General features: G+C 46.4%; 1 protein-coding gene across 1 annotated transcript in view; it reads left to right on the forward strand.

Annotated features, from left to right (window-relative positions):
• Nucleotides 1–491: 491 nt before the first annotated feature.
• The window catches only part of CACNA2D3 (calcium voltage-gated channel auxiliary subunit alpha2delta 3), a 794,881-nt gene continuing 781,622 nt past the window's right edge, over nt 492–13,750 (forward strand). The window contains exons 1-2 of the mRNA XM_060109938.1: nt 492–613; nt 1,283–1,364. Coding sequence (XP_059965921.1) covers nt 492–613; nt 1,283–1,364 — 204 coding nt within the window. The remainder of the gene's footprint in view (nt 614–1,282; nt 1,365–13,750) is intronic.

The raw sequence follows: 13,750 nt of genomic DNA on the forward strand, positions 1-13,750 counted from the left end.
GTTGCGGGGTCCGGCCCGGGGCCAGCCCGAGAGTGGCGCCCACGGCGGCGGACTGCGGAGTTGTAAAGAACTCGGCGGCCGCAGTGGGCCGGGCGGGGCACAGCGCGCTCAGCCGCGGCCAAGGACACTGGAGTTTGCAAGTCCCCGCCCGCGCGGCGCCTCCCACCCTCCCGCCGCGGCCGGCCGGACTCCTTGAGCCGCCGAGGCGGGGCCGGGCGGCCGCCGCTGCGAGAGGCGTGTCTCCCTGCTTCCTCCCCCGCCTGCCTCCCTCTCCACCTCTCTCCCCTCCCTCCTCCACCTCTCTCCCCTCCCTCCTCCTCTCCGCCCTCCCCGCTCCGCTCCTTTTTCTGCTCCCCAAGTGCGCCCGGCGCGCGAGAGGCAGGCGGGGCGGCGTGGAGCAGGCAACCTAGCGCGCTCGCCCACCGCCCGCTCGGCGCAGCTCCCCGCTGCCGCTCTCGTCGCCGCCGCCGGCGCGTCGGAGGGAGCCTAGCATGGCCGGGCCGGGCTCGCAGCGGCGCGCGTCCCGGGGGGCCTCGGCGCTCCTGACCGCCGCGCTTCTCTATGCCGCGCTGGGGGACGTGGTGCGCTCGGAGCAGCAGATCCCGCTCTCCGTGTAAGTGCCAGGTCCTGAGCCGCCCGGGAAGGGTACCCTGCCGCCCGCGACTCGCTGTGCCCAAGTTTGGGCTCCTGCAGGTGCGGCCGGCAAGACCTGCCTCGGGCGTCGGCCTCGCCTCTAGCACCTGCCGGCGGGGACCCGCGTGGGGCGGCGAGACTGGGGTGGGATCCCCTCGCCCCCTCCCCGGGCTGCGAGGGAGACCTGGAGAGGCTCACCGCCGGCGACAGCACCAACTTTGAAGCCTGTTTACCGCATGCAACTTCCATGGGCCGTTTATTTACCCCTTCTTTGCTATCTTGCCATCTCACTTCTTTTTGGGGAGGGGGGGATGGGTGGATTTCTTTCGACTAATCTTTGCCAGGTGATGCTCAGTTTGGGTGGTCAAGTTCTCAGGCAATTATTCAAATAAAATCCAGTGATCTTTCCGGAGAGCCTGGGACACTTTGCGCGTTTTGAACTATGTGACCCCCTCGGGCCCCCTCCCGCGCTGCGCTCTGCCGTTCGGTGCTGGCAGTTTCTACCAAGGCAATTTTTCTGTCTTTTTTTTTTTTTTTTCTCCAATGTTATACCGCCTGGCTCCTTCAGCCACAGCCCCGTGTGTGCGTATGCGTGCGTGTTGACTGTGACACGGTGTTACATTTGTTCCTGTGCCCTTTCTCCCTGCAGGGTGAAGCTCTGGGCCTCTGCTTTTGGGGGAGAGATAAAATCTATTGCAGCTAAGTACTCCGGCTCCCAGCTTCTGCAGAAGGTAAGGTTTCTGTGGTGGCAGGAAGCGATGATTTTTCCAGCACAGAAAATGGAGGCAGATTTAGTTTTCCAAACAAACGTGAACCCCGAGCAGCATCAGTTATCAGAGGTGTCTCTGATCCTCCGTTTCTTGGCAATGTACTGTGCAGTGACTTCTCCCTACGAACCGGTTATTTTTAGATGACACTTGGTTCTAAACACAAAGAAAAGGAGGATACTCACTGGCACTGTCCTGGCTGGGGCTCGGAAACTGAGTGTTTTTGCATGGCTCTCCTCTCAGTATCGGTATTGCTGTTTCAGTGTGAGAGCAGATGCTCCTCTGGCCAAAAAACGCTAACTTCATCCAAGGGGCAGAATCAGTGCCTGTTATGATGTCTTTCACCTTGCTGCGTTGGAGGCTGGGGTTCAGTATATCAGAGAAAGATGCTGCACTATTGTTTGTCATCCCCGCAGTTGTACGATCCCATTATTCCCCAATCATCTAGACTCAGGGCTGGGATGCATTACATCATTACAGATAAGGAGAATGAATGTGGTTATCTTTCCACTCAGCTGCACTGCTGGGTAATAACCTATGAGAGCAGTCCACAAACTTAAGAAATTGGTCTGCATCCATATATTCTGCAGAGTAATGAGAATGCAGAATTGATTATTAGGCTTTTATCAGAAGCTGCATCAATTTTAATTCAAACAGGCAGCATTATGCTTAAAATTACATTGTGAGATATATGGTCTTTCGCCCTCCCCTCCAAGAAAAAAGGGGAAAAAATGGGCTGGGGAGGAGAGATTAGAGGGCTTAAAAGAATTTCAAGGTAACAAATCAACAGGATTAATCCAAGAATTCTCTCAAAGATAGAAAATAAAATTGGCCTTTAGGGGATAATTCTCTGATACAAAAAGCTTAAATTGTTAAGTTAACTTTTAAGTATTTTAAAATGTGCTTTTTGGGCCAATGTAACATATGTGTCATGCATACTGCCTGGTAACCAAGTACGTATTTTATTTATGGCATTCTGCTTTAGAGAGTAGAGTTTTTGGGGACATTATATGAAACAGTTTGTCACATGAAATCCAAATATCGTAATGAAGCATCAGCCCACAATGGAATGACAGAGCTTAGCCTGGCTTAAAAATTGCCAATAGCCATATTCTCTGAAACCATGGAAAGACATCACAACTCTGTTATTTGGGGACGGAGTTCATTGAATTATAGGCAGTTGATAAAAACTTGAGGTTATGATGTGCCTTTATGGTCAGTGATAATTTACATACCTGTGACCTGCCTCTCAGTTTATAGGAGTTGCCTTTTTTCTAGTGTTCTTTTAATCTGGACCAGTCTGTACTCAGCTTTGGCATTTTGCCTGCGTGTCAGATGTTTTATGTGAAGAGCTCTGGCCTATTGCATTGCCTGTGTATTTTGCTTATGCTTTTAAAGAAGAGAACATTTTGTATAACTTTAAAGAAATATTTTTCATCTGCACGTTGTAGTTGTAACAACTCTGAAAGTAACCCTTCAGAGCCTGTGAACTTTTTTGGCGGGGGGCGGGCTGTGCTTACAGATCTTGTATCTCACATTTTGTAGGAGCACATGAAATATATTTTTTCCTTCTCTCCGAAGTTAACACACCACACACACACACACACACACACACACACACACACACACACACCCCACTGCACAAAATCCCATCAACCATATTATTGGCTACTCTATAATAGCAAATTGGAAAAAGCTAAAATGCTTCTCTTACCTTATCAGCATCCTTTCTGATACTGTATTCACAAGCCTCGCTTTGCTTTTGTCATGTTTGCAGCTTGACAATTGGGTAATTATTTCCAGCTGTTTGTGGCTTTGTTGTCATTTCTTGCTGTTGCCTGACATTTTGTAATCTGATGCATGGGGAAGGTGAGGTGTTGGTGGGCGTTAGGTTCTGGGGTGGGCATTTGCTCTTGCATTTGGGTTGCAGTCACCGGCCATGGAGTCCTGCGATACCCAGGGCTTTGGCTTGCTAGGCAAGGACTTCCATGAATGATGGGGCAGGGCATGTTAGACAACTTGGGGAGGTACCTTTTGGCTGTCTTGGCGCATTGCCCCCAAATATGATTGTATTTTTATAATCAGCAAAGAAAATTGATTTCGAGAGCTCAGAGTATGTATGAGAAAGGATGTGAGGTGCTCAGAGTTGGGGGAGGCATAACATCATTTGGAAAAGCAAGGAGACAGTTGCCTTTCTCTTGCTTATTTTCAAGTTTCTGGCCATTTGCATGAGGAATTACTCCTCTGAGTCACAACTCTATGCACTCTTCCATCACATCACTGCATCCTTGACAATTAAGATACTCTTGAAATGAGTTAGAAAACTTGGTTGATAAATACATTAACACTGTAGTAAGGGGACTCAAAGGTATTGTGTAAGAGTCTGTAATCATACTTTTAAGGCATGGACATTTAAAGTTGATTTTCAGTTAAGTAAGGTATATTGTATACCACTGTACAGGTTTATGTACTCTATGTAGTTTTTCTAATTGACACTTTATGTTGTGAATTGATGCGGGATGTTCATTTTTAGAATGGGAGTGTAGTAATTTTTGCACTAAGGCAAAAACTTTACAAAATAGTAATTGTGAATATAAGTTAAATAGTAATTGACCACCAATTTTAAAGTGTTTGGAGACTGGGAAAACTGCCATTTTGGTAACAGGTTTTTATTAGGTAATATAATTCGAGGTAGCAGTATTATCACTGATTTCCTCAATGTAAATATAGCTATTTAACAATGTACCTCACTGCCATGGCTTTAGAAAGGAGAAGATTTCATCAGTTGTTTCTTTGTTTAATACCGTGGCTTTCATTACTTTAGCTTATGATAATATATTTGGTATCCACTGCCAGACTTTTCCTATTTTTTCTATTTTTTTCTTTGCTGAGCACAGGAATAGCAATCTGTTTGTTCCTTATAAAGAGGATATTTTTGATTATATAAAATGCTGTAGTCCACATTTTAGCAAAGTTTTGTGTTTCCAGTACAGAATGGAAGAACGTAGGACTTGTATATTGGAGTTGGAGTCAATCTTGAGAGGCTTTAGTTGTTATAGGACAGCGGGCCCCTGAAAGCAAAGCACTGGAGTGTGGCTGTGTGCCTGTGTCCTGCCTTCTTAGCTGGCAGGTACTGCAGGGGTTTCCATTCACTTCAACTTTTAATTAACTTTCCTATTTGACATATTCATGCCAGTATTCAGCTGCCTCTATCTTGCTTCATTTTCCCCAAAGAATGCGCTTTGTGTGGCTTCTTTTGGGGAGGCATAGTTTCATTATCTCTCTATTTTGGGATTCAGTGAGAAGCATTCTAGTAGGTCCAGTAACCTAGGCTGTTAAACGCATGGGCTCCACACCCCTAACATTCACAATAAAAGGTATTAAACTGGCATGATTCTCATTTCATCCTTCTTAGGGAGAATTTGGTAGGAGCTGGGTTTGTCATTCTGTTTAGTTCTGCATTCAGGGAATGCATGTTCATGGGAATGAAGAGTTCCAATTATATTTTCCAGAATCGTGATGATAAATACACAGCGGAAATACAGGTACTGTCTGTCTCTGCCATTAATGCTAGAAAAGAATTGACATTTACTTTGGATGCCTCATGCAGCACTTATCAAACGTGCTCTCCTTGGAATGCATAACCAGGTTTTTGCGTTATCACCTATTTATTGAGAGAGCGGCTTTAATACATGAATGTGATGTCTCTTTCCACAGGACAGAGTCAGCAAAGTAAAAGGCTGGCTCTTTTAAGCCATTTTGATAATTATGACTTTTTATCAATGTTGAAAGTGATGGTCTTTTAAATAATTAAATAGGAGTATTCATTTATCAGGAATTGGGTAGCAGTGCTGTGCCGCCTGTAGGAAGCCTGACACTCTATGGATTGCTTTTATTGGGGAGGCGCTACTAGGCTGAACATTTTTGTTGAATAAACGCAGTTATTTGTCATCCCACGAGATTAGTGCATTCAACCTGTGCTGCCAGCGTTTTAATTCACGGCACCACTTCAATTACTGTACTTTTCCCTGGCAGATTATTTTTCAAAGTCTTGAAATCTCGGAAATGACAGTTTTCAATCTTTCAGGGCAGTTTATTGGTCTCATTAGCCCAGTTACCAGGACATCCACAGAGCAGGATAAACCAGTTAGAATTCATTTCGTGCATCTTATGCACACATATATACCTTATTGCATTTGTACACTCATGCTTGGTCACTTGAGGACCAGATAAAGTTCTTTTTGTATGGCTTTGCTAAGTGTTTGTCTGAGCCTCTTTTGTTCATTTTTTTCTTTCCTTCTTTTTCTCAAAGTTTCTTTTCTGACAGAAATATTTCTGCTTTGCTTTTTCTCTCATTAGGAACTGCTGCAGCCTGAGTTGCTCCGATTTACAAATGCTAGTCAAAATTAAGGGAAATGAAAACATAGGCATGGTTTTCTTGTTGGAGGCAAATTTCAGACTTTTAATTCCAATGTGGTTATTAATTTTGATCAATTACTCAGGTGATCTCAGGCGGATTTTATTTTATTTTATCTTATTTATTCTAATACCAGTGTGCACTTAGGCAAACACATGAGTACCAAACCACCTAATAATTATAAAGTCTGTCAGGCAAGGGCAAGCACAAATAACATTTCTAGTTGTGATGAAGACATAGCTGTGTATCATGATGAACAAAAGTGAAAGAAATGTGAAACCATTACCCCAAGTACCTGTGGCCCTGCAAGATGTCCCATTGTCCTGCAGTTTGGATCACATATTTGTGGAAGTCAGGTTTGGGGTTTTAGGCTTTTCAGTCTTTGATCAATCCTCGCCTAGGTGTTTAGTGCTCCCACGTACGTGGAGCAATAAATGACTTGGTATATTGGGCTTATCGAAAGAGGTGTACATTCTCACAAGGATCCTTTGTTTCCGGTCTGTCATTAATCCAGATCTATCATTACAGATTACCAACAAATAAGCTTTTTCTTTATCCAAATACACATCCTCTGTCGGAAGTGAGTGGCATTTATATTGGGGGTCCCCCCGTCTTTTGCAGTCACAATGCTTGTTGAGACCCACAGTGTCCTCTAGACAGAGACTTCGCAGATTGCGTGTTCCCTGGGACACTCAGATTGGACTTAGAGGTTTGCTGTGGCTGAGACTGAGAAAAAAGGAAATAGATGTTATTAATGCCAGCCTATGAATTAGTATATGAGATTCTCCCTCCCCCGACCCTGACTCCTCTTTTAATGTAATTTTTATACAAGAGACATAATGGCCTATGCTTCATCTTCAGTGGCTACAGTGATGCTTTTGTGTATCATGGAACAAGAGGAAAAGTTCCTCATGTCAGGCTCCTGGCAACATCAATAGAATCTTCATCAGCCCTCTTTGGTCCATTAAACAAAAGTGAGCTTCTCCTTCATGAGAAGAAAATAATGCAGAGGAAGAGGAAGATGCTTGATTTCCCTGAGTATTTACTGACCAGCAAACTGAGGTGATCGTTCCTGAAGTGCAAAGTCAGCCTCAGAGACCCCTCTCTGACACAGTCCAGCCTGGACCACAGGTCACCCTCAGCAGATGAGGCATCTGTACAGCTGATGTGTTTTAGGGGATTTTTCTTTGCATAGCCACCATGTCTGCTTTTCAGAAGAAAGTTATTTTACAGACACAACTTAAAAAAGGGTCCAAGATGTCTTCAATAAATGGTAAACATTTTAATTTCCATTTGCTTTGAACAACACTCATTGTGTGCTCATTTCAAGGCTGTTTAAATAAGGCATTACATTTGTAAGGTGTGTTACGGTTATATGTTGCAGAGCTTCCCAGTTACCCCAAATCAAGATTATGGAAATAAATAACTCAATAGTCAAACTATTAATGGGCATTTCAAGGCCATATTGGGAAGGAGAGCATTATCTCTTGACAAGAAATAGATGGCTGTTTCGTCAGTTTATGCACTGCAAGTATTTATCTTGGCACCCGATATTGGAAAACAGTACTCTCCCAAGGTTAAAAGAGCTGTTATCCACGTAAACGATCTGGACAGACAAGTTGGGCAGAGCTGCAAATGGCTGTGGGTTCACAGACCAGACCTCTGGTTATCCATTTTAGGTGAAGCAACTGCCAGTCGGTATTTTGGGCTTGCACAGGTCATTACCATTATACTTATTAAGTTTGTGTGTGTGTGCGTATGCCAGTAGAAATGAACGCTGCTCATCACAGAATGCAGCAGGTGCTGCCTGCTAATGGGGAAGATTGTTCTTGTCCTCTTGTGCTGCTAGCGAGAGTGGCTTAAGGGAGTGAACCAGGGTGCTGGGACAGAACCGAATGACCCAGTCCACCAAGCTCGGTTTATCCAGCTTCTGAGATTTTATAGGCAGCTGCAGCAGAGGGTCTGCTGAGACCAGGAGCAGCTACATAATTTGTGGGGCCCAGTGCGAAAGCAAAACGGGGGACCCTTTGTTAAAAAATTATGAAGAATTTCAAGATGATGATAGCAGAGCATCACAGGGAGCACGGGGCTCATTGGGCCTGGGTGAAGTCCCCTGAAGGATGGGCCGTGCTCATTTTGGCTTTCTCTTTTCCCTGCTGGGTAGCTCATCCTCTCATTTTATTTTTATTTTTATTTTTTTAACATCTTTATTGGAGTATAATTACTCTCTCTCATTTTATTTCAATGTTCTGGCCACAGTCAGTTGGGAAGGCATCCTTTGCCCATTTTTCTTCATCATCATAATAGCTGCAGAGCTTGGAACATTTTCAGAGACACATCTCGGGAGATGCAGTGTTGTTAAAGCAAAGAAAAAGGTCACTGGCCTAGGAGCCTAGGAGCCCTGGTGTTTGTCTTCTTATCTTTTCTGTAGGCATTTCCCGAGTGGCCTTGGGCAAATGGTCTAATCTAATAGTAAAAACATGTAGCATTCACTCTGGTGTACCTGCATTCCAGGTACCATGATAAGTACTTTACATATGTCATCCCACTGAATTCTGTCTACTACCTGATGAGTCAGGAACTACCATTCACCCCATTTTTCAGATTTAGAAGTTGAGGATTACAGAAGTTAAGCAACCTCCCCCAGGTGACCGACCTGGGCTTCTGGAGTCTGCTTGCCTGGTCCCTCATCTTTGTGTGACCTTTTCCCATCTCAGTTCTAGTTTGAAAACAATGTGAATAATACCTGTGTTTCCCGACCTCACGGGTGTTTGGGAGGATTAAATGAGATAACATCTGGCCGGAAACAATCAAAGCCTGGGAAGACAGCTGAGAGGACAGGGTTTGGAGTCAGATGGACTTGGCATTGAGTCCCAGATCTGCGGTGTGACACTTCTGAACCTGCACCCTCCAGTGTGAGAGGAGACCAGTGCCTTCTAGCTTACAGGCTGTGGTGAAGGTTAAATGAAATAAAATACGCAAAGCACTTAGCATAGTACCTGGCATGTAGAAGCTTCCTGCCATCGAGCTGTGGAGGTCATTATTGGTGGTGTGAGACAAAGACAAGCTCTTAAGATAACCTTCATTGAGCATCTGTGTGACTGGCTCCATAGACATGAATGAGCGAGTGCGTGAACAGGGGAGTGGGCCCGAGTGCTGGCAGGTAGGAAGGTGGTCCCACCTGGCACCTGACAGGGAGGAGCCTGGGGAATCAGGTACTTCGGAGCAGGAGGGGACTGCAGGGGACCCAGCCTCTGCCTAGACCTTCCCTCTTCTCCTAGAGGTCAGCTCCCTTCCCACAAGAGTCAGGGCGATGCCCACATGAGGAATTGGGGTTGAAGAGCCTCCTCAGGGTCTTCCTGTTACCCCCTCCTTGGCTCGCCCTGCTGTGCAGGTGGTGTGTCAGCTGAGGAAGGGCCGAGGGTCCCCAATGCTCGGAGTGAGGCCTGAAGCCGCAGGAGAGACAGTGGGCCCAGTGACTCCCCTACTGTGGGAGTGCGTCCAGAAGCCAGCCTCGGACACCTGGTGCTCTCCAGGCATTTCCTCCATGAGAATTCTTCCCGCTAGGTTTGGAGGACTCTAGACTTCTCCTAACAGCTTCCTGGGAGAGTGCTGCTGGAAACCAGACGGGATGAGGCACCTCACTGGCAGGGTGTCCTTTCCCCCAGTCAGGGGGCAGGGAGGTGCAGCAGCGCATGGGGACTGCCATCGGCCAGCAAGTCATGGGAGGCACTGAAGGGCATCCTGGGTTCTGTGGCCCTTCCTACTGGCCCCGCCCACCTCCTCTTCAGAGCTTCCTTGGCACAGCCTGTTGTTGTGTTTTGGCCTTTTAGCATCTGCAGTCCTCTGTGATCTCCTTAAAGATGTTGAATGAGTGACACGTGCCGCCCCTCTTTGTGTAAACATTGGTACTGACTCTGGGGGAGATGATGCTATTGTAGTTGCATAACTTTTAACCATTGTTTATGCATAAACCATGTAGTCAGCAGTGAAAGTCACTGAGACATCAGTTATGAAAGTCAACTGCAAAAGCTTTGGTTGCTCCATTTGGGCCAAATAGTTCAGAAAGTCACCCAAGAACCATTCGTACCTGGGACTGTTACAGAACTACAGAGTCTGCACTGGTGGCTTCTCAAAGTCCACCAAGATCATAACCAGCTCAGGTGAACAGACTGTTCATTGGGACTGGACAGGGAGGCAGTGGACTTTTGGGGGGAGTGTTTAATGAGCCAAGCATTCTTTATATTAAAGTAGATAATGCAAGGCATCTGCTGTGGTCCTTTGTTGCACTGGGAGATGGCCCAGGTTATCTACCTCCTACAGGCGGGGCTTGCAGCTCAGGGAGGTGTTGCGCTTGCCACGTGGTAGAGGTGGACTCAGACTGGAGTGTTTTGACCCCCAAGCCTTTGACTTTTCTCTGCAGCGTGAGTCACCTGTGTGAGCTGCTCCCACCTGAGCACCAGCTTCAGTCAGGACCTCAGCAGGATGAGAAGGGCCGGGTGGGTGGGGTGCTAGTGCCCTCTCTGGTTTCTTTCCCCCAGGTGTGCTGTCCTCAGGTGGGGTTTCAAGAGGTGTTCTCTTGGCAGTGAAGGCTTTGTGGGTGTTGGGCCCCCATGAGGCGGGGAAGGACTTCCCCTCGCTCCAAGGGGCCTTGGAGCCATGATGGGACAGGAATGGTTCCTAAGGGAGAGTGGGCAGGTTGACTGGAGGAGCCCTGGCTGGCAGTGGAGAGGTGTGGGTGTCGGGTACCTTATACTTCTACTCAGCCTGGAAGGCAGGGCTGCCAAGGAAGAAAACAACCTTGCGAAACTCCCGAGCAGGATTCGATCTCATCTTAGACAAGAGGACTCGGCTGATCTGCAAAAAGCAGGGAGCATTTCCCCTCACATTTTCCTCCAAAAGTCAAACCTGCTCTTCATCTGTTTGCTCAGGTCCCTAAGTTTGGCTCGTGAGGGTGTGCCTTTTACACTTGATGGTTTGATTCATTTTCTTGAGACTTTAGTATTTTGCATTAAAATGGAATCAAAGGTATAATCGGCCCTTGGAATACCCCCAAGTCTAGGCCCTCCCATGCTATAAACTTGACCCTGCATTTCCTCCTCCATAACTCTTGGCTCCCAGGAAAGAGCCTGTCTGTTTTAGAAGGATCTAGATTTCTATTACAGTGAGCCATGCACAGCTGAAAAGAGATTTTTAAAAAGAGCATGGGCTTTGGAGTTGAATTCCACTCTGCAAGTCACTAATTTTATCTACCTGGGCCGTGGTTTACTCATTCTATTAGTACAGAATAGAACTAATAATAAAAGCTCCTGTGTCATAGGGCTTTGGAGAGGGCTAAATGAGAGAACACAGATGAAGTACTTCAGAACAATACGTGGCACACGGGAAGCCTTAGTTCTCTGGCTACTCTCTTGTTTATAGTGTCTGCTTCATTATTAATGAAGAGCAAGAGAAACTCCTGGAATTTTAGTCGCTTTGATCCCACAATGAGTTCATAAGATTAAGGCAGTATATGTCGCACACATTTAATGTGACAGAGGCACAATGGCAAACAGAAGCATTTATTATATCCCCGTGAAGGTTTTTTTTTTTGCTTTCTTTCCCTAATTCTTCCCATCCTGTCCCTTGTACAATACAGGTGGGGCAGTTGTGGGATTCACTTTTTTTTTTTTTTTTTTTTTTTTGCGGTACGTGGGCCTCTCACTGTTGTGGCCTCTCCCGTTGTGGAGCACAGGCTCCGGACGCGCAGGCTCAGCGGCCATGGCTCACGGGGCCAACCGCTCCGCGGCCTGTGGGATCTTCCCGGACCGGGGCACGAACCCGTGTCCCCTGCATTGGCAGGCGGACTCTCAACCACTGTGCCACCAGGGAAACCCCTGGGATTCACTTTTGTTCTTGCTATCATGCTGTACTGTAATTTGCAAAGCAAGGTGAGAGAAATACCAGGCAGGCATTTGGCTCTTTGTACCTGTGCCATCCTAAATGCCTTTTCCATTGTGCCTTGTTGAGGCAGAGGTGGAAAAATAGTATAAAAAGAACAATAGGTGGGGGAAGCAGTAAATCCACTGGAGGTAGGTAGTCTTTGGCCACGAGTCATAACATATGGCTTTCCTCCTAGCCTCCTACCAGTTTCCATTATCAGTGAAATTTCTATTAACACAATATGCTGCATCATGTACAAACAGCTCAGCGAGGATAGCTTTTTGCCCCACTGACATAAATGGTGATCGTTTGGCTTATGGGATGGTAAAGCTCAAATTTGAGTGTTCTTTCTTCTCAATTTTGGCCTGGGCCCCTGTCAGAAAGCTATGCTTTTGAGGGCACACCTTGAGGGAATCACTGTCAGGCAACGAGTAAAAGGGGTGTGTGTGTGTGTGTGTGTGTGTGTGTGTGTGTGTTTTGATATACACGGGCTGTTTCCCTTTGTTAAAAACCAGTAACTACTTTAAAATCCCAGGGTCTGTAGCCAGTTCCAGTGTTTCAGAACATCAGAAGTCATTTGGTCACCCTGAAGTAACATGTAATCCTCCCAGGAAAGGGTTCACAGCTCACTAATCTTATTATTATTTTTTTTAAATTTATTTTTGGCTGCAATGGGTCTTTGTTGCTGTGTGCGGGCTTTCTCTAGTTGTGGCGAGCAGGGGCTGCTCTTCGTTGCGGTGCGCAGGCTTCTCATTGCGGTGGCTTCTCTTGTTGCAGAGTGCGGGCTCTAGGCCTGTGGGCTTCAGTAGTTGCGGCATGTGGGCTCAGTAGTTGTGGCTCATTGGCTCTAGAATGCAGGCTCAGTATTTGTGGTGCACGGGCTTAGTTGCTCCACGGCACGTGGGATCTTCCCAGACCAGGGCTCGAATCTGTGTCCCCTGCATTGGCAGGTGGATTCTGAACCACTGCGCCACCAGGGAAATATGACAGCTCACTAGTCTTTTGAAAAAAGCCAACAATACACATTTCCCAGAACAGGAGTTTCAGAATTTTGGAACTATAGCTAGATTTCCTACTTAAACAGCAAGATTTTCAGTTTTTTTTCATGAAACAAATGTACAAATTCCCTATGAGTGATATGAAAAATATATAAACTGAGAAAGAAATTAGAGGATTATTGGTTTTTAAAATTTTACTTTAAAGGGAGGCAGTTGGTCTTGGAAAGGTAGAACTGTGTAGAGGTAAGAGTCTGGATCTGAGACAGGCCTCTCCAGGGTAGAATCCAGTGCTACTGCTGACTAGTCTCATGACCCTGACAAGTCAGTTGCTGAACCTCAGTGTTCTTATCTGTCAAATGGGCACAATGGTACTAACTTCTAGAGTGGAGTTGAGAGATGTAAATGAGAAGATGCACACAGAATGCTTGGTAATAAGTGGCTCAGAGGAAGTGTTTAGAAAAGGTGGGCTGCTGCTGCTTTTGTGGTTGTTATTATTATTCCCCAGGAGCTCTCCCACATATCAGGGCAGGTTGGCTGCTGAAGACAGTAGTCTGTGCACAGGGGGAGAGAATATCAGGCCACCCGGAGGTCTTATTTACAGCCCTCCACTAGAGCTGCCCACCACTGAGCCCCACAAGGTCTTCTTAGGAAGTAGTCGTAATAATGATGCAGGTACTTTATTTGCATGTTGTGCCATGTGCTCTATTTGCATTGTTTCATTTAATTTCTCACAAACAATCCTGAGTTTGGTTCTGTCATCATCTCTATTTTAGAGATGCAAAAACAAAGACAGAGAATATATCTTGGCCCAAGGCTACCCAGCTCCAAGTGACAAAGGCAGGCTTGGAACCTGGGTCTTGTGAATCCTGTTCAGCTGCCTGGGCTGGGGTGGGGTCTGAGGAGGGACATTTGGGTATTCCCAGGACCAGCATGTTCCCCGTGCTTTGATCTTAGCCTGCGGTTGGCTTATCAGGTTGGTTGGTGGAAACTTCTCTGCCCTTAATCCTTTCTCC

The sequence above is a fragment of the Mesoplodon densirostris genome, chromosome 10, assembly GCF_025265405.1.
Source record: "Mesoplodon densirostris isolate mMesDen1 chromosome 10, mMesDen1 primary haplotype, whole genome shotgun sequence".
Taxonomy (NCBI): domain Eukaryota; kingdom Metazoa; phylum Chordata; class Mammalia; order Artiodactyla; family Ziphiidae; genus Mesoplodon; species Mesoplodon densirostris.